The following is a 23729-nucleotide window of genomic DNA, read 5'->3' as shown; positions in this document are numbered from 1 at the left end:
GCAGCGGGAGGGGAGGGGGGGGGTACCGGGTCCCATCTCGGGTCTCTCCGCAGGTCCCCGCCGCCATGTTCTTCACGTGTGGCCCCAACGAGGCCATGGTGGTGTCGGGTGAGTTGGGGGGTCCCCCCCCCTCCCTCCCCGGGTCCCTGGGTTCCCCCCTCCTCGGGCTTCTGGGTGTCCCGTGTCCCCCCCCCCCGGACACCATGGTCTCCCCCGGGGTCCTGGGTGTCGTCCCCCTACGGGGTCCTGGGTGTCGTGTGTGTCGTGTCCCCCCCCCCCTCCCCGGGCTCCTGGGTGTCCCCTGTGTCCCCCCCCCTCGCCGGACACCTGGGTCCCCACTTGCTTCTGTGTCCCCGCAGGTTTCTGTCGCAGCCCCCCCGTGATGGTGGCCGGGGGGCGGGTGCTGGTGGTGCCGTGTCTGCAGCAGATCCAACGGTGAGGGGACACACCGGGGGGGGGGGACGACACGGGGGGGGGTTGGGGGTGAGGGCAGGAGATGAGGGGTGACACGAGAGGGCCAGGAGGGGACATAGGGTGACAGCGGGGTGTCACCCGTCCTCCCCCAGGATCTCCCTGAACACCCTGACCCTCAACGTGCGCAGTGAGAAGGTGTACACCCGCCATGGCGTCCCCATCTCCGTCACCGGTATCGCCCAGGTAACCCCCGTGTCCCCCCCGTGTCCCCCCCACCCCCGTGTCCCCCCCACCCCCGTGTCACCCCCACCCCCGTGTCCCTACAGCTGCCACCACCCCTCCCCAGGAGGGACCGGTGCAGCCCCTTTTAAGAGGTGCAGTGGTGGGCCCCACCCTGTGTGTGTATATATGTGTGTGTGGGGGGGTCCTCTTAAAACGGCCATGTCATGCCACAGTGTGAGGGTGGGTACCCTTAAAAGGGCTCTTTAGTGGTCCCCACCAGTCCCCTTAAAAGGGGCTTGACCCAATGAAGATCCTCCAGTGCTACTTGTGTATTGGGAGGGGTGTGCTTAAAAGGGGCTTGTTATGGTGGGGCGCACCACCCTTTTAAAGGCGTAGCGTCACCTTAAAATATCACCATAGACCCCACTGAAAGGGGCGATATGTCTTTAAAAAACACCACTGGGGGGGTGCACTCTCTGGGAGGAGCAACAGTGGCTTAAAAGGGGTCTGTCACGGTGGACCCCCCCCCCCCCCCGCCCCTTCAAACTCCTGTTAGAAGGGAGGGGCCGGCATTCTCTTAAAAGGGCATTGTTACGGTCCCCTGTATAAATCTTCTATAAGGGGTAGAAGCTTCTTGACAGGCTCTTGACATGGTGGCCCCCCCCCCAAATATCTGGGTAGGGCGCGGTATCCTTTTAAAACGGGTCTGTTATAGTAAATTCGTGTTCTTCTTGTTCTTAAAGGGGCCATGCTGCGGCGGTGGGCCCCCAGAGATACGCGCGGGGGGCGCGGGCGAGCGTGCGAGGCGCGCGTGTGCGAGGCTCGGTGTTTCCCCGGGGCGGGGGGGGGGCAGGTGAAGATCCAGGGGCAGAACAAGGAGATGCTGGCGGCCGCCTGCCAGATGTTCCTGGGCAAGTCGGAGAGCGAGATCGCCCAGATCGCCCTCGAGACCCTCGAGGGCCACCAGCGCGCCATCATGGCCCACATGACCGTGGAGGTGAGGGGAGGGTGGGGCCGGCCACGCCCCTTGGGGCCGGCCACGCCCCTTGGGGCCGGCCGTGCCCCTTTCACAAAGGCCCACATCCTCTGGGAAGCCCTGTTTCCTTATAGGCCCCGCCCCCCCGGCAGAAACCCCGCCCCCCCGGCAGAAACCCCGCCCCCCCGGCAGAAACCCCGCCCCCCCGGCAGAAACCCCGCCCCCCCGGCAGAAACCCCGCCCCCCCGGCAGAAACCCCGCCCCCCCCGGCAGAAACCCCGCCCCCCCCGGCAGAAACCCCGCCCCCCCCGGCAGAAACCCCGCCCCCCCCGGCAGAAACCCCGCCCCCCCCGGCAGAAACCCCGCCCCCCCCGGCAGAAACCCCGCCCCCCCCGGCAGAAACCCCGCCCCCCCGGCAGAAACCCCGCCCCCCCCCGGCAGAAACCCCACCCCCCCCCGGCAGAAACCCCGCCCCCCCACCAGAAACCCCACCCCTGCCAGAAACCCCACCCCCAGAGGCCCCAGCCCTTTGTTGAAGCCCCTCCCCCGTGGAAACCCCACCCCCAGGTGGAAGCCCCACCCAAGACACACCCCTTCTGGAGGCCACACCCACCCGGTTGAGGCCACACCCCCACAATGGGCTCTGCCCCTGGGCCCAAGATCTACCCCACTGACCCCACCCTCTTTGGGAGGCCACGCCCTTGATGCCCCACCCACATTAAGCCCCGCCCCCAATGCCCCACCCATCCAGGAGATCTACAAGGACCGGCAGAAGTTCTCGGAGCAGGTTTTCAACGTGGCCTCGTCCGACCTCGTCAACATGGGGATCAGCGTGGTCAGCTACACCCTGAAGGACATCCACGATGACCAGGTGGCACCAGGGCAGGGACAGAGAGGGGACACGGTGGGGACAGGGGTGTCAAGGTGGCCAGGTCCGCCTTGAAGGACATCCACGATGACGTGGTGGCACCAGGATAGGGACAGAGAGGGGACACGGTGGGGACAGGGGTGTCAACGTGGTCAGATCCGCTCTGAAGGACATCCACGATGACCAGGTGGCACCAGGATAGGGACAGAGAGGGGACACGGTCGGGACAGGGGTGTCAAGGTGGCCAGGTCCGCTCTGAAGGACATCCACGATGACCTGGTGGCACCAGAGGAGGGACAGAGAGGGGACACGGTGGGGACAAGGGTGTCAAGGTGGTCAGGTCCACCTTGAAGGACATCCACGATGATCTGGTGGCACCAGGGGAGGGACAGCGAGGGGACACGGTGGGGACAGGGGTGTCAACGTGGCCAGGTCCGCCTTGGAGGACATCCACGATGACGTGGTGGCACCAGGGGAGGGACAGAGAGGGGACACGGTGGGGACAGCGGTGTCAAGGTGGCCAGGTCCGCTCTGAAGGACACCCACGATGACCTGGTGGCACCAGGGGAGGGACAGAGAGGGGACACGGTGGGGACAGGGGTGTCAACGTGGCCAGGTCCGCCTTGAAGGACATCCACGATGACGTGGTGGCACCAGGGGAGGGACAGAGAGGGGACACGGTGGGGACAGCGGTGTCAAGGTGGCCAGGTCCGCTCTGAAGGACACCCACGATGACCTGGTGGCACCAGAGGAGGGACAGAGAGGGGACACGGTGGGGACAGGGGTGTCAAGATGGCCAGGTCCGCTCTGAAGGACATCCACGATGACCAGGTGAAACCTGGAGAGGGACAGAGAGGGGACACGGTGGGGACAGGGGTGTCAACGTGGCCAGGTCCGCCTTGAAGGACATCCACGATGATGTGGTGGCACCAGGGGAGGGACAGAGAGGGGACACGGTGGGGACAGGGGTGTCAACGTGGTCAGGTCCACCTTGAAGGACATCCACGATGACCTGGTGGCACCAGGATAGGGACAGAGAGGGGACACGGTGGGGACAGGGGTGTCAAGGTGGCCAGGTCCGCTCTGAAGGACATCCACGATGACCTGGTGGCACCAGGATAGGGACAGAGAGGGGACACGGTGGGGACAGGGGTGTCAACGTGGTCAGATCCACCTTGAAGGACATCCACGATGACCTGGTGGCACCAGGGGAGGGACAGAGAGGGGACACGGTGGGGACAGGGGTGTCAAGGTGGCCAGGTCCGCCTTGAAGGACATCCACGATGACCTGGTGGCACCAGGGGAGGGACAGAGAGGGGACACGGTGGGGACAGGGGTGTCAACGTGGTCAGGTCCGCTCTGAAGGACATCCACGATGACGTGGTGGCACGAGAGGAGGGACAGAGAGGGGACACGGTGGGGACAGGGGTGTCAAGGTGGCCAGGTCCGCCTTGAAGGACATCCACGATGACCTGGTGGCACCAGGATAGGGACAGAGAGGGGACACGGTGGGGACAGGGGTGTCAACGTGGCCAGATCCACCTTGAAGAACATCCACGATGACGTGGTGGCACCAGGATAGGGACAGCGAGGGGACACGGTGGGGACAGGGGTGTCAACGTGGTCAGATCCGCTCTGAAGGACATCCACGATGACCTGGTGGCACCAGGGGAGGGACAGAGAGGGGACACGGTGGGGACAGGGGTGTCAAGGTGGCCAGGTCCGCCTTGAAGGACATCCACGATGACCTGGTGGCACCAGGGGAGGGACAGAGAGGGGACACGGTGGGGACAGGGGTGTCAACGTGGTCAGGTCCGCTCTGAAGGACATCCACGATGACCTGGTGGCACCAGAGGAGGGACAGAGAGGGGACACGGTGGGGACAAGGGTGTCAAGGTGGTCAGGTCCACCTTGAAGGACATCCACGATGATCTGGTGGCACCAGGGGAGGGACAGCGAGGGGACACGGTGGGGACAGGGGTGTCAACGTGGCCAGGTCCGCCTTGGAGGACATCCACGATGACGTGGTGGCACCAGGGGAGGGACAGAGAGGGGACACGGTGGGGACAGCGGTGTCAAGGTGGCCAGGTCCGCTCTGAAGGACACCCACGATGACCTGGTGGCACCAGAGGAGGGACAGAGAGGGGACACGGTGGGGACAGGGGTGTCAAGGTGGCCAGGTCCGCCTTGAAGGACATCCACGATGACCAGGTGGCACCAGGGAAGGGACAGAGAGGGGACACGGTGAGAACAAGGGTGTCAACGTGGTCAGGTCCACTTTGAAGGACATCCACGATGACCTGGTGGCACCAGGGGAGGGACAGAGAGGGGACACGGTGGGGACAGGGGTGTCAAGGTGGCCAGGTCCGCTCTGAAGGACATCCACGATGACCTGGTGGCACCAGGGGAGGGACAGAGAGGGGACACGGTGGGGACAGCGGTGTCAAGGTGGCCAGGTCCGCTCTGAAGGACACCCACGATGACCTGGTGGCACCAGAGGAGGGACAGAGAGGGGACACGGTGGGGACAGGGGTGTCAAGGTGGCCAGGTCCGCCTTGAAGGACATCCACGATGACCAGGTGGCACCAGGGAAGGGACAGAGAGGGGACACGGTGAGAACAAGGGTGTCAACGTGGTCAGGTCCACTTTGAAGGACATCCACGATGACCTGGTGGCACCAGGGGAGGGACAGAGAGGGGACACGGTGGGGACAGGGGTGTCAAGGTGGCCAGGTCCGCCTTGAAGGACATCCACGATGACCAGGTGGCACCAGGGAAGGGACAGAGAGGGGACACGGTGAGAACAAGGGTGTCAACGTGGTCAGGTCCACTTTGAAGGACATCCACGATGACCTGGTGGCACCAGGGGAGGGACAGAGAGGGGACACGGTGGGGACAGGGGTGTCAACGTGGTCAGGTCTGCCTTGAAGGACATCCACGATGACGTGGTGGCACCAGGATAGGGACAGAGAGGGGACATCCCGACGGGGACGGGGACACCGCCCAGGGTGGGGCTTCTTGCCGGGGGCAGGGAGAGCGGGAGCAGGGGACAGAGGGGGTGGCACGAGGGGGGTGACGGCGTCCCCGTGTCCCCTCGTCCCCAGGACTACCTGCACTCGCTGGGGAAGGGCCGCACGGCGCAGGTCCAGCGCGACGCCCGCGTGGGGGAGGCCGAGGCCAAGCGGGACGCTGGCATCCGCGTGAGTTTGTCACCTCTGTCACCTCTGTCACCTTTGGGGTCCCCCCGTCTCCCGCCTGTGCCCCCACGTGGCCCCTGTTTCCTCGCCGGGGTCTCTAGAGCCCCCCCCAATGTGACGGCGTCCCCCCATGTGTCCCCAATGTCACCAGGTTGTCCCCAATGTCACCAGGTTGTCCCCAAGGGATCCCCCCCAATGTGCCAGCGTCCCCCCATGTGTCCCCAATGTCACCACGTTGTCCCCAATGTCACCAGGTTGTCCCCAAGGGATCCCCCCAATGTGCCAATGTCACCAGGTTGTCCCCAATGCCACCAGGTTGTCCCCAAGGGATCCCCCCCCAATGTGCCAGTGTCCCCCCATGTGTCCCCAATGTCACCAGTTTGTCCCCAATGTCATCAGTTTGTCCCCAAGGGATCCCCCCCAATGTGCCAGCGTCCCCCCTATGTGTCCCCAAGGGATCCCCCCCAATGTGCCGGCGTCCCCCCCCGTGTCCCCAATGTCACCCGGTTGTCCCCAATGTCACCAGGTTGTCCCTAAGGGATCCCCCCAATGTGCCAGCGTCCCCCCCGCGTGTCCCCAATGTCACCAGGTTGTCCCCAATGTCACCAGGTTGTCCCCAAGGGATCCCCCCCAATGTGCCAGCGTCCCCTCTATGTGTCCCCAATGTCACCAGGTTGTCCCCAATGTCACCAGGTTGTCCCCAAGGGATCCCCCCCAATGTGCCAGCGTCCCCCCATGTGTCCCCAATGCCACCAGGTTGTCCCTAATGCCACCAGGTTGTCCCCAAGGGATCCCCCCCAATGTGCCAGTGTCCCCCCATGTGTCCCCAATGTCACCAGGCTGTCCCCAATGTCCCCAGGTTGTCCCCAATGCCACCAGGTTGTCCCCAAGGGATCCCCCAATGTGCCAGCGTCCCCCCCGCGTGTCCCCAATGTCACCAGGCTGTCCCCAGTGTCACCAGGTTGTCCCCAAGGGATCCCCCCCCGCAATGTGCCAGTGTCCCCCCATGTGTCCCCAGTGTCACCAGGTTGTCCCCAATGTCACCAGTTTGTCCCCAAGGGATCCCCCCAATGTGCCAGTGTCCCCCCATGTGTCCCCAATGTCACCAGGTTGTCCCCAATGTCACCAGGTTGTCCCCAAGGGATCCCCCCCCAATGTGCCAGTGTCCCCCCATGTGTCCCCAATGTCCCCAGGTTGTCCCCAAGGGATCCCCCCCAATGTGCCAGCATCCCCCCATGTGTCCCCAATGTCCCCAGGTTGTCCCCAATGTCCCCAGGTTGTCCCCAAGGGATCCCCCCCAATGTGCAAGTGTCCCCCCATGTGTCCCCAATGTCCCCAGGTTGTCCCCAATGTCCCCAGGTTGTCCCCAAGGGATCCCCCCCAATGTGCCAGTGTCCCCCCATGTGTCCCCAATGTCACCAGGCTGTCCCCAATGTCCCCAGGTTGTCCCCAAGGGATCCCCCCCAATGTGCCAGTGTCCCCCCATGTGTCCCCAATGTCCCCAGGTTGTCCCCAATGTCCCCAGGTTGTCCCCAATGTCACCAGGTTGTCCCCAAGGGATCCCCCAATGTGCCAGCGTCCCCCCCGCGTGTCCCCAATGTCACCAGGCTGTCCCCAGTGTCACCAGGTTGTCCCCAAGGGATCCCCCCCCGCAATGTGCCAGTGTCCCCCCATGTGTCCCCAGTGTCACCAGGTTGTCCCCAATGTCACCAGTTTGTCCCCAATGTCACCAGGTTGTCCCCAAGGGATCCCCCCCAATGTGCCAGCATCCCCCCATGTGTCCCCAATGTCACCCGGTTGTCCCCAATGTCACCAGGTTGTCCCCAAGGGATCCCCCCCCAATGTGCCAGTGTCCCCCCATGTGTCCCCAATGTCACCAGGTTGTCCCCAAGGGATCCCCCCAATGTGCCAGCGTCCCCCCCGCGTGTCCCCAATGTCACCAGGTTGTCCCCAATGTCACCAGGTTGTCCCCAAGGGATCCGCCCAATGTGCCAATGTCACCAGGTTGTCCCCAATGCCACCAGGTTGTCCCCAAGGGATCCCCCCCCAATGTGCCAGTGTCCCCCCATGTGTCCCCAATGTCACCAGTTTGTCCCCAATGTCACCAGTTTGTCCCCAAGGGATCCCCCCCAATGTGCCAGCGTCCCCCCCGCGTGTCCCCAATGTCACCAGGTTGTCCCCAATGTCACCAGGTTGTCCCCAAGGGATCCCCCCAATGTGCCAGTGTCCCCCCATGTGTCCCCAATGTCACCAGGTTGTCCCCAATGTCACCAGGTTGTCCCCAAGGGATCCCCCCAATGTGCCAGTGTCCCCCCATGTGTCCCTAGTGTCACCAGGTTGTCCCCAATGTCACCAGTTTGTCCCCAATGTCACCAGTTTGTCCCCAAGGGATCCCCCCCAATGTGCCAGCGTCCCCCCCGCGTGTCCCCAATGTCACCAGGTTGTCCCCAATGTCACCAGGTTGTCCCCAAGGGATCCCCCCCCAATGTGCCAGTGTCCCCCCATGTGTCCCCAATGTCACCAGTTTGTCCCCAAGGGATCCCCCCCAATGTGCCAGCGTCCCCCCATGTGTCCCCAATGTCACCCGGCTGTCCCCAATGTCACCAGGTTGTCCCCAATGCCACCAGGTTGTCCCCAAGGGATCCCCCCCAATGTGCCAGTGTCCCCCCTATGTGTCCAAAATGTCACCCAGTTGTCCCCAATGTCACCAGTTTGTCCCCAAGGGATCCCCCAATGTGCCAGCGTCCCCCCATGTGTCCCCAATGTCACCAGGTTGTCCCCAATGTCCCCACGTTGTCCCCAAGGGATCCCCCCCAATGTGCCAGCGTCCCCCCTATGTGTCCCCAAGGGATCCCCCCCAATGTGCCAGCGTCCCCCCCCGTGTCCCCAATGTCACCAGGCTGTCCCCAATGTCACCCGGTTGTCCCCAAGGGATCCCCCCAATGTGCCAGCGTCCCCCCCTATGTGTCCCCAATGTCACCCGGTTGTCCCCAATATCACCAGGTTGTCCCCAAGGGATCCCCCCCAATGTGCCAGCATCCCCCCATGTGTCCCCAATGTCCCCAGGTTGTCCCCAATGTCCCCAGGTTGTCCCCAAGGGATCCCCCCCAATGTGCCAGTGTCCCCCCATGTGTCCCCAATGTCCCCAGGTTGTCCCCAATGTCCCCAGGTTGTCCCCAATGTCACCAGGTTGTCCCCAAGGGATCCCCCAATGTGCCAGCGTCCCCCCCGCGTGTCCCCAATGTCACCAGGCTGTCCCCAGTGTCACCAGGTTGTCCCCAAGGGATCCCCCCCCGCAATGTGGCAGTGTCCCCCCATGTGTCCCCAGTGTCACCAGGTTGTCCCCAATGTCACCAGTTTGTCCCCAATGTCACCAGGTTGTCCCCAAGGGATCCCCCCCAATGTGCCAGCATCCCCCCATGTGTCCCCAATGTCACCCGGTTGTCCCCAATGTCACCAGGTTGTCCCCAAGGGATCCCCCCCCAATGTGCCAGTGTCCCCCCATGTGTCCCCAATGTCACCAGGTTGTCCCCAAGGGATCCCCCCAATGTGCCAGCGTCCCCCCCGCGTGTCCCCAATGTCACCAGGTTGTCCCCAATGTCACCAGGTTGTCCCCAAGGGATCCGCCCAATGTGCCAATGTCACCAGGTTGTCCCCAATGCCACCAGGTTGTCCCCAAGGGATCCCCCCCCAATGTGCCAGTGTCCCCCCATGTGTCCCCAATGTCACCAGTTTGTCCCCAATGTCACCAGTTTGTCCCCAAGGGATCCCCCCCAATGTGCCAGCGTCCCCCCCGCGTGTCCCCAATGTCACCAGGTTGTCCCCAATGTCACCAGGTTGTCCCCAAGGGATCCCCCCAATGTGCCAGTGTCCCCCCATGTGTCCCCAATGTCACCAGGTTGTCCCCAATGTCACCAGGTTGTCCCCAAGGGATCCCCCCAATGTGCCAGTGTCCCCCCATGTGTCCCCAGTGTCACCAGGTTGTCCCCAATGTCACCAGTTTGTCCCCAATGTCACCAGTTTGTCCCCAAGGGATCCCCCCCAATGTGCCAGCGTCCCCCCCGCGTGTCCCCAATGTCACCAGGTTGTCCCCAATGTCACCAGGTTGTCCCCAAGGGATCCCCCCCCAATGTGCCAGTGTCCCCCCATGTGTCCCCAATGTCACCAGTTTGTCCCCAAGGGATCCCCCCCAATGTGCCAGCGTCCCCCCCGCGTGTCCCCAATGTCACCAGGTTGTCCCCAATGTCACCAGGTTGTCCCCAAGGGATCCCCCCAATGTGCCAGTGTCCCCCCATGTGTCCCCAATGTCACCAGGTTGTCCCCAATGTCACCAGGTTGTCCCCAAGGGATCCCCCCAATGTGCCAGTGTCCCCCCATGTGTCCCCAGTGTCACCAGGTTGTCCCCAATGTCACCAGTTTGTCCCCAATGTCACCAGTTTGTCCCCAAGGGATCCCCCCCAATGTGCCAGCGTCCCCCCCGCGTGTCCCCAATGTCACCAGGTTGTCCCCAATGTCACCAGGTTGTCCCCAAGGGATCCCCCCCCAATGTGCCAGTGTCCCCCCATGTGTCCCCAATGTCACCAGTTTGTCCCCAAGGGATCCCCCCCAATGTGCCAGCGTCCCCCCCGCGTGTCCCCAATGTCACCAGGTTGTCCCCAATGTCCCCAGGTTGTCCCCAAGGGATCCCCCCAATGTGCCAGCGTCCCCCCATGTGTCCCCAATGTCACCCGGCTGTCCCCAATGTCACCAGGTTGTCCCCAATGCCACCAGGTTGTCCCCAAGGGATCCCCCCCAATGTGCCAGTGTCCCCCCTATGTGTCCAAAATGTCACCCAGTTGTCCCCAATGTCACCAGGTTGTCCCCAAGGGATCCCCCAATGTGCCAGCGTCCCCCCATGTGTCCCCAATGTCACCAGGTTGTCCCCAATGTCCCCACGTTGTCCCCAAGGGATCCCCCCCAATGTGCCAGCGTCCCCCCTATGTGTCCCCAAGGGATCCCCCCCAATGTGCCAGCGTCCCCCCCCGTGTCCCCAATGTCACCAGGCTGTCCCCAATGTCACCCGGTTGTCCCCAAGGGATCCCCCCAATGTGCCAGCGTCCCCCCCTATGTGTCCCCAATGTCACCCGGTTGTCCCCAATATCACCAGGTTGTCCCCAAGGGATCCCCCCCAATGTGCCAGTGTCCCCCCATGTGTCCCCAATGTCCCCAGGTTGTCCCCAATGTCCCCAGGTTGTCCCCAAGGGATCCCCCCCAATGTGCCAGTGTCCCCCCATGTGTCCCCAATGTCACCAGGCTGTCCCCAATGTCCCCAGGTTGTCCCCAAGGGATCCCCCCCAATGTGCCAGTGTCCCCCCATGTGTCCCCAATGTCCCCAGGTTGTCCCCAATGTCCCCAGGTTGTCCCCAATGTCACCAGGTTGTCCCCAAGGGATCCCCCAATGTGCCAGCGTCCCCCCCGCGTGTCCCCAATGTCACCAGGCTGTCCCCAGTGTCACCAGGTTGTCCCCAAGGGATCCCCCCCCGCAATGTGCCAGTGTCCCCCCATGTGTCCCCAGTGTCACCAGGTTGTCCCCAATGTCACCAGTTTGTCCCCAATGTCACCAGGTTGTCCCCAAGGGATCCCCCCCAATGTGCCAGCATCCCCCCATGTGTCCCCAATGTCACCCGGTTGTCCCCAATGTCACCAGGTTGTCCCCAAGGGATCCCCCCCCAATGTGCCAGTGTCCCCCCATGTGTCCCCAATGTCACCAGGTTGTCCCCAAGGGATCCCCCCAATGTGCCAGCGTCCCCCCCGCGTGTCCCCAATGTCACCAGGTTGTCCCCAATGTCACCAGGTTGTCCCCAAGGGATCCGCCCAATGTGCCAATGTCACCAGGTTGTCCCCAATGCCACCAGGTTGTCCCCAAGGGATCCCCCCCCAATGTGCCAGTGTCCCCCCATGTGTCCCCAATGTCACCAGTTTGTCCCCAATGTCACCAGTTTGTCCCCAAGGGATCCCCCCCAATGTGCCGGCGTCCCCCCGCGTGTCCCCAATGTCACCAGGTTGTCCCCAATGTCACCAGGTTGTCCCCAAGGGATCCCCCCAATGTGCCAGTGTCCCCCCATGTGTCCCCAATGTCACCAGGTTGTCCCCAATGTCACCAGGTTGTCCCCAAGGGATCCCCCCAATGTGCCAGTGTCCCCCCATGTGTCCCCAGTGTCACCAGGTTGTCCCCAATGTCACCAGTTTGTCCCCAATGTCACCAGTTTGTCCCCAAGGGATCCCCCCCAATGTGCCAGCGTCCCCCCCGCGTGTCCCCAATGTCACCAGGTTGTCCCCAATGTCACCAGGTTGTCCCCAAGGGATCCCCCCCCAATGTGCCAGTGTCCCCCCATGTGTCCCCAATGTCACCAGTTTGTCCCCAAGGGATCCCCCCCAATGTGCCAGCGTCCCCCCCGCGTGTCCCCAATGTCACCAGGTTGTCCCCAATGTCCCCAGGTTGTCCCCAAGGGATCCCCCCAATGTGCCAGCGTCCCCCCATGTGTCCCCAATGTCACCCGGCTGTCCCCAATGTCACCAGGTTGTCCCCAATGCCACCAGGTTGTCCCCAAGGGATCCCCCCCAATGTGCCAGTGTCCCCCCTATGTGTCCAAAATGTCACCCAGTTGTCCCCAATGTCACCAGGTTGTCCCCAAGGGATCCCCCAATGTGCCAGCGTCCCCCCATGTGTCCCCAATGTCACCAGGTTGTCCCCAATGTCCCCACGTTGTCCCCAAGGGATCCCCCCCAATGTGCCAGCGTCCCCCCTATGTGTCCCCAAGGGATCCCCCCCAATGTGCCAGCGTCCCCCCCCGTGTCCCCAATGTCACCAGGCTGTCCCCAATGTCACCCGGTTGTCCCCAAGGGATCCCCCCAATGTGCCAGCGTCCCCCCCTATGTGTCCCCAATGTCACCCGGTTGTCCCCAATATCACCAGGTTGTCCCCAAGGGATCCCCCCCAATGTGCCAGCATCCCCCCATGTGTCCCCAATGTCCCCAGGTTGTCCCCAATGTCCCCAGGTTGTCCCCAAGGGATCCCCCCCAATGTGCCAGTGTCCCCCCATGTGTCCCCAATGTCCCCAGGTTGTCCCCAATGTCCCCAGGTTGTCCCCAAGGGATCCCCCCCAATGTGCCAGTGTCCCCCCATGTGTCCCCAATGTCACCAGGCTGTCCCCAATGTCCCCAGGTTGTCCCCAAGGGATCCCCCCCAATGTGCCAGTGTCCCCCCATGTGTCCCCAATGTCCCCAGGTTGTCCCCAATGTCCCCAGGTTGTCCCCAATGTCACCAGGTTGTCCCCAAGGGATCCCCCAATGTGCCAGCGTCCCCCCCGCGTGTCCCCAATGTCACCAGGCTGTCCCCAGTGTCACCAGGTTGTCCCCAAGGGATCCCCCCCCGCAATGTGCCAGTGTCCCCCCATGTGTCCCCAGTGTCACCAGGTTGTCCCCAATGTCACCAGTTTGTCCCCAATGTCACCAGGTTGTCCCCAAGGGATCCCCCCCAATGTGCCAGCATCCCCCCATGTGTCCCCAATGTCACCCGGTTGTCCCCAATGTCACCAGGTTGTCCCCAAGGGATCCCCCCCCAATGTGCCAGTGTCCCCCCATGTGTCCCCAATGTCACCAGGTTGTCCCCAAGGGATCCCCCCAATGTGCCAGCGTCCCCCCCGCGTGTCCCCAATGTCACCAGGTTGTCCCCAATGTCACCAGGTTGTCCCCAAGGGATCCGCCCAATGTGCCAATGTCACCAGGTTGTCCCCAATGCCACCAGGTTGTCCCCAAGGGATCCCCCCCCAATGTGCCAGTGTCCCCCCATGTGTCCCCAATGTCACCAGTTTGTCCCCAATGTCACCAGTTTGTCCCCAAGGGATCCCCCCCAATGTGCCAGCGTCCCCCCCGCGTGTCCCCAATGTCACCAGGTTGTCCCCAATGTCACCAGGTTGTCCCCAAGGGATCCCCCCAATGTGCCAGTGTCCCCCCATGTGTCCCCAATGTCACCAGGTTGTCCCCAATGTCACCAGGTTGTCCCCAAGGGATCCCCCCCCAATGTGCCAGTGTCCCCCCATGTGTCCCCAATGTCACCAGTTTGTCCCCAAGGGATCCCCCCCAATGTGCCAGCGTCCCCCCCGCGTGTCCCCAATGTCACCAGGTTGTCCCCAATGTCCCCAGGTTGTCCCCAAGGGATCCCCCCAATGTGCCAGCGTCCCCCCATGTGTCCCCAATGTCACCCGGCTGTCCCCAATGTCACCAGGTTGTCCCCAATGCCACCAGGTTGTCCCCAAGGGATCCCCCCCAATGTGCCAGTGTCCCCCCTATGTGTCCAAAATGTCACCCAGTTGTCCCCAATGTCACCAGGTTGTCCCCAAGGGATCCCCCAATGTGCCAGCGTCCCCCCATGTGTCCCCAATGTCACCAGGTTGTCCCCAATGTCCCCACGTTGTCCCCAAGGGATCCCCCCCAATGTGCCAGCGTCCCCCCTATGTGTCCCCAAGGGATCCCCCCCAATGTGCCAGCGTCCCCCCCCGTGTCCCCAATGTCACCAGGCTGTCCCCAATGTCACCCGGTTGTCCCCAAGGGATCCCCCCAATGTGCCAGCGTCCCCCCCTATGTGTCCCCAATGTCACCCGGTTGTCCCCAATGTCCCCAGGTTGTCCCCAAGGGATCCCCCCCAATGTGCCAGCGTTCCCCCTATGTGTCCCCAATGTCACCAGGTTGTCCCCAAGGGATCCCCAGGTTGTCCCCAAGGGATCCCCCCCAATGTGCCAGCATCCCCCCATGCGTCCCCAATGTCACCAGGCTGTCCCCAATGTCCCCAGGTTGTCCCCAAGGGATCCCCCCCAATGTGCCAGTGTCCCCCCATGTGTCCCCAATGTCCCCAGGTTGTCCCCAATGTCCCCAGGTTGTCCCCAATGTCACCAGGTTGTCCCCAATGTCCCCAGGTTGTCCCCAAGGGATCCCCCCCAATGTGCCAGTGTCCCCCCATGTGTCCCCAATGTCCCCAGGTTGTCCCCAATGTCCCCAGGTTGTCCCCAAGGGATCCCCCCCAATGTGCCAGTGTCCCCCCATGTGTCCCCAATGTCACCAGGCTGTCCCCAATGTCCCCAGGTTGTCCCCAAGGGATCCCCCCCAATGTGCCAGTGTCCCCCCATGTGTCCCCAATGTCCCCAGGTTGTCCCCAATGTCCCCAGGTTGTCCCCAAGGGATCCCCCCCAATGTGCCAGTGTCCCCCCATGTGTCCCCAATGTCCCCAGGTTGTCCCCAATGTCACCAGGTTGTCCCCAAGGGATCCCCCAATGTGCCAGCGTCCCCCCCGCGTGTCCCCAATGTCACCAGGCTGTCCCCAGTGTCACCAGGTTGTCCCCAAGGGATCCCCCCCCGCAATGTGCCAGTGTCCCCCCATGTGTCCCCAGTGTCACCAGGTTGTCCCCAATGTCACCAGTTTGTCCCCAATGTCACCAGGTTGTCCCCAAGGGATCCCCCCCAATGTGCCAGCATCCCCCCATGTGTCCCCAATGTCACCCGGTTGTCCCCAATGTCACCAGGTTGTCCCCAAGGGATCCCCCCCCAATGTGCCAGTGTCCCCCCATGTGTCCCCAATGTCACCAGGTTGTCCCCAAGGGATCCCCCCAATGTGCCAGCGTCCCCCCCGCGTGTCCCCAATGTCACCAGGTTGTCCCCAATGTCACCAGGTTGTCCCCAAGGGATCCCCCCAATGTGCCAGTGTCCCCCCTATGTGTCCAAAATGTCACCAGGTTGTCCCCAATGTCCCCAGGTTGTCCCCAAGGGATCCCCCCCAATGTGCCAGCGTCCCCCCTATGTGTCCCCAAGGGATCCCCCCCAATGTGCCAGCGTCCCCCCCCGTGTCCCCAATGTCACCAGGCTGTCCCCAATGTCACCCGGTTGTCCCCAAGGGATCCCCCCAATGTGCCAGCATCCCCCCCATGTGTCCCCAATGTCACCCGGTTGTCCCCAATGTCACCAGGTTGTCCCCAAGGGATCCCCCCCAATGTGCCAGCGTCCCCCCCGCGTGTCCCCAATGTCACCCGGTTGTCCCCAATGTCACCAGGTTGTCCCCAAGGGATCCGCCCAATGTGCCAGCGTCCCCCCATGTGTCCCCAATGCCACCAGGTTGTCCCCAATGTCCCCAGGTTGTCCCCAAGGGATCCCCCCCAATGTGCCAGTGTCCCCCCCGCGTGTCCCCAAGGTCACCAGGTTGTCCCCAAGGTCACCAGGTTGTCCCCAAGGTCCCCAGATGTCTCCACGTCCCCCACCAATGTCCCTGGGCCCCCTCAACCCCCAGTGTCCCCAGTTTCCTGGTGTCCCCGTGTCCCCCTGTCCCCAGTGCCCCCCTAACCAGCGCTGTTCCCCCGTGTCCCCCAGTGTCCCCACACCTCTCCAGTCCCCCAGTGTCACCACGACCCCGACCCCCAGCCTCCCCCATCCCCCTGCACGATGTCCCCGCGCCCCCCCCCATCCCACCGCGTCCCCACGGGCCTCTGCGTCCCTCCTTGTCCCCCACAGCCCCGATGTCCCCCACGGCCCCGATGGCCCCGATGTCCCCCACGGCCCTGGCGTCCCCCACGGCCCCCATGTCCCCCCGTCCCCAACATCCCCCCGTCCCCAACATCCCCAATGTCCCCCACGTCCCCGACGTCCCCCACGTCCCCGACATCACCCACGGCCCCGACGTCCCCCACGGCCCCGATGTCCCCGACGGCCCCCACGGCCCTGACGTCCCCCGCGGTCCCGACGTCCCCCACGGCCCCAGCGTCCCCCACATCCCCGACGTCCCTGACATCCCCCACGGCCCCGACGTCCCCAACGTCCCCCATGGCCACGATGTCCCCGACATCCCCCACGTCCCCGACATCCCCCACGGCCCCGACGTCCCCAACGTCCCCCATGGCCACGATGTCCCCGATGTCCCCCACGTCCCCGATGTCCCCCACGGCCCCGACGTCCCCCGTGGCCTTGACGTCCCCCTCGTCCCCCGTGGCCCCAACGTCCCCCACGGCCCCCACGGCCCCGATGTCCCCTACGGCCCTGATGGCCCCGACGGCCCCCACGGCCCCGATGTCCCCCACATCCCCGATGTCCCCCACGGCCCCGACGTCCCCCGTGGCCTCGATGTCCCCCGCGGCCCCGACGTCCCCCTCGTCCCCCATGGCCCCAACATCCCCCACGGCCCCGATGTCCCCTACGGCCCTGACGGCCCCGACGGCCCCGACGTCCCCCATGGCCCCAGCGTCCCCGACGTCCCCCACGGCCCCGACGTCCCCCACGGCCCCGACGTCCCCCACGTCCCCGACGTCCCCCACGTCCCCGACATCACCCACGGCCCCGACGTCCCCCACGGCCCCGATGTCCCCGACGGCCCCCACGGCCCTGACGTCCCCCGCGGTCCCGACGTCCCCCACGGCCCCAGCGTCCCCCACATCCCCGACGTCCCCCACATCCCCCACGGCCCCGACGTCCCCAACGTCCCCGACGTCCCCCACATCCCCCACGGCCCCGACGTCCCCAACGTCCCCCATGGCCACGATGGCCCCGACGTCCCCCACATCCCCGACGTCCCCCGTGGCCTCGACGTCCCCCTCGTCCCCCATGGCCCCGACGGCCCCCACGGCCCCCATGTCCCCCACATCCCCGACGTCCCCTACGGCCCCGACGTCCTCCATGGCCCCGACGTCCCCCGTGGCCTCGATGTCCCCCGCGGCCCCGACGTCCCCCTCGTCCCCCATGGCCCCAACATCCCCCACGGCCCCGATGTCCCCTACGGCCCTGACGGCCCCGACGTCCCCCATGGCCCCAGCGTCCCTGACGTCCCCCACGGCCCTGACGTCCCCCACATCCCCGACGTCCCCCACGGCCCCACCGTCCCCCACGGCCCCGATGTCCCCCACATCCCCGACGTCCCCCACGGCCCCGACGTCCCCCTCGTCCCCGATGTCCCCGACGTCCCCGATGTCCCCGCAGGAGGCGCGGGCACGCCAGGAGCAGGTCTCGGCGCAGCTGCTGAGCGAGACGGCGATGGCGCAGGCCCAGCGCGACTTCCAGGTGCAGCAGGCGCTGTGCGACGCTGCCGTCAGCGCCCGCAAGGCCCAGGCCGACCTGGCCTACCAGCTCCAGGTACGTCGGGTGCCGGGGTGGCCCCCCCCGGATGCCGGGGTCCCCTCCCCTGGATGCCTGGGTCCCCCCCAGATGCCTGGGTCCCCTCTCCAAGAGACCTGGGTCCCCTCTGCACACCCCCCTGGGTGCCTGGGTCCCCCCCCCGAATAGCTGGATCCCCCCTGGATGCCTGGGTCCCCTTTGCATGCCCCCCTGGATGCCTGGGTCCCCCCCCAGATGCCTGGGTCCCCTCTCCAAGACACCGGGGTCCCCTCTGCACACCCCCCTGGATGTCTGGGTCCCCTCCCCAAGAGACCTGGGTCCCCTCTGCACACCCCCCCGGATGCCTGGGGTCCCCCCCAGATGCCTGGGTCCCCTCTCCAAGACACCTGGGTCCCCTCTGCACACCCCACTGGGTGCCTGGGTGTCCCCAGCACCTTGCCCCCCCCCCCCTCCCCCCCCCAAAACCACCTGGGTCCCTCCTAACATCTGGGATACCTGGGTTCTCCCATCCACCTGGGTCCCCCCGCTATCCGGCCGGGTGCCGGCACAGGGCTGAGGGGTGCCGCGGGTGCAGGTGGCGAGGACGAAGCAGCAGATCGAGGAGGAGCGGGCGCAGGTGCTGGTGGTGGAGCGGGCGCAGCAGGCGCAGCTGCAGGAGCACGAGATCGGCCGCCGCGAGCGCGAGCTGGAGGCCACCGTCCGCAAACCCGCCGAGGCCGAGCGCTACCGCCTCGAGCGCCTGGCCGAGGCCCAGCGGTGAGCCCAGCCCCCGAGTGGTGGACCCCACCCTCTTGGGTGAAGCCATGCCCCTTTAAATGGGGAGCCCCGCCTCCATCTACTAAGCCACACCCCCAGGTGGTGGGCCCCACTGCCTTGGTTGAAGCCATGCCCCTTTAAATGGGGAGCCCCACTCCCGCCTACCAAGTTACACCTCCAGCTGGTGGGCCCCACCCTCTTGGGTGAAGCCATGCCCCTTTAAAAGGGGAGCCCCGCCTCCATCTACTAAGCCACACCCCCAGGTGGTGGGCCCCACTGCCTTGGGTGAAGCCATGCCCCTTTAAAAGAGGAGCCCCGCCTCCATCTACTAAGCCACACCCCCAGGTGGTGGGCCCCACTGCCTTGTTGGAAGCCATGCCCCTTTAAAAGAGGAGCCCCGCCTTTACTAAGCCACACCCCCAGGTGGTGGGCCCCACCGCTTTGGTTGAAGTCACGCCCCTTTAAGGAAAGTCAAGCCACTTTAAAGGGGAGTTTTGGCCCTAGATGGTGGGCCTCGCTGCACTGAAGTTGTGCCCCTTTAAGGGACACGTTGCCCTTTTAAAGAGGAACTCTGCACCTTGTACCAAGCCACGCCTCCAGCTGGTGGGCCCCACCACCTGGGCTGAATCCCTGCCTCCTTTAAGGGAAGCGAGGCCCCTTTAAAGGGGTGGTTTGCCCCCAGCTGGCGAGGCCCAGGGAGGTGGTGCCCTTTTGAAGGGGAGCCCCGCCCCCTTCCCGTAAGCCACACCCCCACGTAGTGGACCCTACCAGCTGAAGTCATGGCCCATTTAAAAGAAGCCTGCCCCTTTTAAAAGGGAGCCGTGCTGCTTTATAGGCCACGCCCCCATGGAACACGCTCCTGCTGTGGCCACACCCCTTTTAAGGGAAGCCAGCCCCCTTTGGCGAGAGGCCACGCCCCCTTCCAACAGACCACGCCCACACACCCCTTAGGAGGGGTTCGCTTAGCCACACCCTCACCGGGAGGCCCCACCCTTCCAAGCCCCACCCCTTCAATGAGCCACGCCCCCCCCGGAGGCTCCGCCTCCTGAAGCCCCGCCCCTCCACAGGTCGCAGATGATGATGCAGGCGGAGGCTGAGGCCGAGGCCATGAAGGTGAGAGCGGGGGGGACCCCGGGGTGCGGGCGGGGGGTGACAGGGGACCCCGGGGTCCGGGGGACCCCAACATCTGGGCAGAGGGTGACAGGGGACCCCAGGGTCCGGGTGGGGGGTGACAGGGGACCCCGGGGTCTGGGGGACCCCAACATCAGGGCAGAGGGTGACAAGGGACCCCGGGGTCTGGGCGGGGGGTGACAGGGGACCCCGGGTGTCCAGGCGGGGGGGTGACAGGGGACCCAGGTGTCCAGGGGACCCCAGCATCCAGGTGGGGGGTGACAGTGGACCCAGGCATCCGGGGGACCCCAACATCTGGGCAGAGAGTGACAAGGGACCCCGGTGTCTGGGCAGGGGGTGACAGGGGACCCCGGGGGTCCAGGTGGGGGGGTGACAGGGGACCCAGGCGTCTGGGGGACCCCAACATCAGGGCAGAGGGTGACAAGGGACGCCGGGGTCTGGGCGGGGGGTGACAGGGGACCCCAGCATCCAGGTGGGGGGGTGACAGGGGACCCAGGCATCCGGGGGACCCCAACATCTGGGCAGAGAGTGACAAGGGACCCCGGGGTCCGGGTGGGGGGTGACAGGGGACTCTGGGGGTCCAGGCGGGGGGGTGACAGGGGACCCAGGAGTCCAGGGGACCCAGGCATCTGGGGGACCCCAGTATTTGGGCACGGGGGTGACGGGGGACCCCGGGGTCCGGGTGGGGGGTGACAGGGGACCCCGGGGTCCGGGGGACCCCAACATCTGGGCAGAGGGTGACAGGGGACCCCAGGGTCCGGGTGGGGGGTGACAGGGGACCCCGGGGTCCGGGGGACCCCAACATCTGGGCAGAGGGTGACAGGGGACCCCAGGGGTCCAGGCGGGGGGGTGACAGGGGACCCAGGCGTCTGTGGGACCCCAACATCAGGGCAGAGGGTGACAAGGGACCCCGGGGTCCGGGCGGGGGGTGACAGGGGACCCCGGGGTCCGGGGGACCCCAACATCTGAGCAGAGGGTGACAGGGGACCCCAGGGTCCGGGCGGGGGGGGTGACAGGGGACCCTGGGGTCTGCGTGGTGGGTGACAGGGGACCGTGGCATCCGGGGGACCCCAACATCTGGGCAGAGGGTGAGAGGGGACCCAGGAGTCCAGGGGACCCAGGCATCTGGGGGACCCCAGTATTTGGGCACGGGGGTGACGGGGGACCCCGGGGTCTGGGGGACCCCAACATCAGGGCAGAGGGTGACAAGGGACCCCGGGGTCTGGGCGGGGGGTGACAGGGGACCCCAGCATCCAGGTGGGGGGGTGACAGGGGATCCAGGCATCCGGGGGACCCCAACATCTGGGCAGAGAGTGACAAGGGACCCCAGGGTCCGGGTGGGGGGTGACAGGGGACCACGGCATCCAGGGGACCCCGGTGTCTGGGCAGGGGGGGGTGACAAGGAGCCCCGGGGTCTGGGTGGGGGGGTGACAGGGGACACCAGTGTCCGGGCAGGGGGGGGTGACAGGGGACAGGAGCCCCAGTTACTGGGGTGAGGGGGACCCTACGAAGAGGGATAAAGTCACCTGGGGGTCCCTACATCTGGGGGACCCAGGCATCCCGGGGGGGGGGGGGTGGGGGGACCCAGGCATCGGGGGGACGTCACGCAGGTGACGGGGGCGGCACGGGCCGCGGCGGTGGCCGCCCGGGCGCGGGCGGAGGCGGCGCAGACGGCGGCGAAGGCGGAGGCGTTCGGGCAGTACCAGGAGGCCGCCGTCGTCGACATGGTGCTGCAACGGCTCCCCCAGGTATTTTGGGGGTTCCCCCCCTATGGTTTTGGGGTCCCTTTTATAGGGTGAGGACGATTGGAGGGGTCCTGGGAGGGTTGGGGGGGGGGGGTCCCTTGGGTGGGATTTGGGGTCCCTATGGAGCAGCCGGGGGTCTCAACGGGGTGTTTCAGGGGTCCCCCTGGGGTATTTTAGGGTTACGTGAGATAATTTGGGGTTCTCTCTATGGTTTTGGGGTCCCTCCTATGGGGTGGGAGCGGTTTTGGGGGGGTCCCAAGGGGTATTTAGGGGTCCTTGGGGGATTTGGGGTCGCAGGGAGGGTATTTTGGGGTCTTCAGATGGTATTTAGGGATCCCCATGGGGTATTTAGGGATCCCCATGGGGTATATAGGGGTCCCAATGGGGTATTTAGGGGTCCCTGGGAGATTTGGGGTCCCAATGGGGTATTTTGGGGTCCCAATGGGGTATTTTGGGGTCTTAAGGGCATATTTAGGGGCTCCCGTGGGGTATTTTGGGGTTCCCTGATGGATTGGGCATCCCTTTTACGGGGTTGGTGCAGTTTGGGGGAGTCCCTGGGGGTCCCTGGCGGGGATTTGGGGTCTTCATGGGATATTTTGGGGTCCCATGGGGTATTTTTTGCCCCCTCCCCCATGGATTTGGGGTCCCCCCTATGGTGTGGGAGCAGTTTGGGGTGGCCCAGGGGATGTTTTAGGGGTCCCCCTGGGGTTCTCATGCACGTTTTGGGGGTCTCCCCTCGGAATGGGTGGTTTTGGGGGAGCCCGGGAGGATTTTGGGGGTCCCCCCGCTTTGAGTGAGGGAGGTTTGGTGGGTACCGGGGGATTTGGGGGGCTTGAGGATATTTTGGGGTGCCTCTATGGAACGGGCGCAGTCTGGGAGGAATTTGGGGGACAAAGAGGCATTTTGGGGGTGAAAGATGGAGATTTTGGGATAGGTAAGTAGGCGGGGGGGGATTTGGGGGTGCTAGAGGCGGGTTTTGGGGTGAAAAAAGGGGGTTTGGGAGCAGGCGAGAGGGCGAGTAGGTGGGTTTGGGGGTACCAGATTTGGGGGTACCTTATTTGGGGGTGGATTTTGAGGGGAACCATGGGGATTTCAGGCGGGGGGGGGGATTTGGGGGTGCCACCGGCAGATTTTTGGGGTGACATCCGGAGATCTGAGGGGTGGCACGGGCAAATTTTGGGGTGAAACGCCGTGATTTTGGAACAAGCGGCGGGGGGGGGGGGGGAGATTTGGGGGTGATTTTGGGGTGAAAAATTGTTGTTTTGGGGGGGGGGGGGGCAGGTGGCGGAGGCGGTGGCGCAGCCGCTGCTGGGGACGCGACGAGTGACGTTGGTGGCCGGCGGCTCCGGTGACATCGGGGTGTCGCGGCTTCCCGGGGAGATCCTGGACGTCGTCACCCGCCTGCCCGCTGCCGTCGAGGCCCTCACGGGTGTCAGCGTCACCCAGGTCCGCCCCGGACACGTGGGGTCCTTTGGGGGACGGGGGTGTCACAGCTGGGTCCCCCGAGGGTGGGGACACCAGGATGGGTGGGTCCCGAGGAGGTGGGGGGGACACCTGGGTCCCCTCCTCAGTCCCCACTTTGTCCCCGCAGGCGGCCCAGAAGAAGTCCGAATGCCAGGCCTGAGACGGTGTCACCGTGTCCCCAAAGTGCCACCGCGCCCCACTGCCACCCTGCCTACGAGGTGCCACCACCCCCCTGGAGCCCGTGTCCCCACGGTGCCACCAACCCGGAGCCCCCCCCCCCGTGTTGCCAAAGTGCCACCACCTCCCAGTGATACCATGTCCCCATGGTGCCACCACCCCCCTCCCCGCCCCGGAGCCTCTGTGTCACCAAAGTGCCACCACCCCGCCATGCTACTGTGTCCCCATGGTGCTACCGTGTCCCCGTGGTGCCACCGTGTTCCCAAAGTGCCACCAAGCCTCCGAGGCACCATCACCCCACGGTGCTTATCGTGTCCCCCAAGTGTCACCAACCCCGGGTGCCACCATCCTCTCCCCCCACCCCGCCGGGGCTGGCACGTCCCCACGGTGGGGGGACGCGTCCCTTTGTCCCCAAATCATTAAAGCTGCTGCGTCTGCACGGGGCAGACCTGGGTCCCTCAGGTCGGTGGGGTGGAGAATTTGGGGACACCGGAAAGGCCACGGGTGGCCCCAAAAAGGGACAGCGGAGGGACCTCGTGGTAGGGGGACACCGGACCCCAAGAGGTGACCCAGAGGGGACCCGCTGGGGACAGGGACACAGGAGGGTCCGTCCGTCCGTCCGTCCCGCCCCCCCCCCCCGTCAAGGACATGGGA

At 65.2% G+C, this 23729-nt stretch overlaps 1 protein-coding gene across 2 annotated transcripts; it reads left to right on the top strand.

Moving 5' to 3' along the window:
- On the top strand, window positions 1-23530 carry FLOT1 (flotillin 1). Of its 2 annotated transcripts, none has more exons than XM_075490637.1 (12): window positions 1-108; window positions 360-435; window positions 603-657; window positions 1490-1633; window positions 2364-2483; window positions 5584-5679; window positions 17668-17820; window positions 18377-18558; window positions 19626-19671; window positions 21300-21437; window positions 22716-22880; window positions 23026-23530. In XM_075490637.1, the coding sequence occupies exons 1-12, from the start codon at window positions 66-68 to the stop codon at window positions 23056-23058; spliced, it is 1251 nt and encodes a 416-aa protein (XP_075346752.1). In that variant the 5' UTR covers window positions 1-65; the 3' UTR covers window positions 23059-23530. The 2 variants fall into 2 exon arrangements, with proteins under 2 accessions (XP_075346752.1, XP_075346751.1); XM_075490636.1 differs by having other exon boundaries at window positions 567-657; window positions 23026-23529.
- Window positions 23531-23729: the final 199 nt, after the last annotated feature.

Source organism: Mycteria americana, unplaced genomic scaffold (assembly GCF_035582795.1).
Source record: "Mycteria americana isolate JAX WOST 10 ecotype Jacksonville Zoo and Gardens unplaced genomic scaffold, USCA_MyAme_1.0 Scaffold_86, whole genome shotgun sequence".
Lineage (NCBI taxonomy): Eukaryota > Metazoa > Chordata > Aves > Ciconiiformes > Ciconiidae > Mycteria > Mycteria americana.
Note: the sequence above shows the minus strand (reverse complement) of the source record. Positions and strands in the feature narration are given on the sequence as shown.

Coding starts and splice junctions, on each gene's coding strand:
- FLOT1 (XM_075490636.1), top strand. CDS start 66: ATGTTCTTCACGTGTGGCCCCAACGAGGCCATGGTGGTGTCGG. Junction 1,634..2,363: donor TGGCCCACATGACCGTGGAG/GTGAGGGGAGGG, acceptor CCACCCATCCAG/GAGATCTACAAGGACCGGCA. Junction 5,680..17,667: donor AGCGGGACGCTGGCATCCGC/GTGAGTTTGTCA, acceptor ATGTCCCCGCAG/GAGGCGCGGGCACGCCAGGA.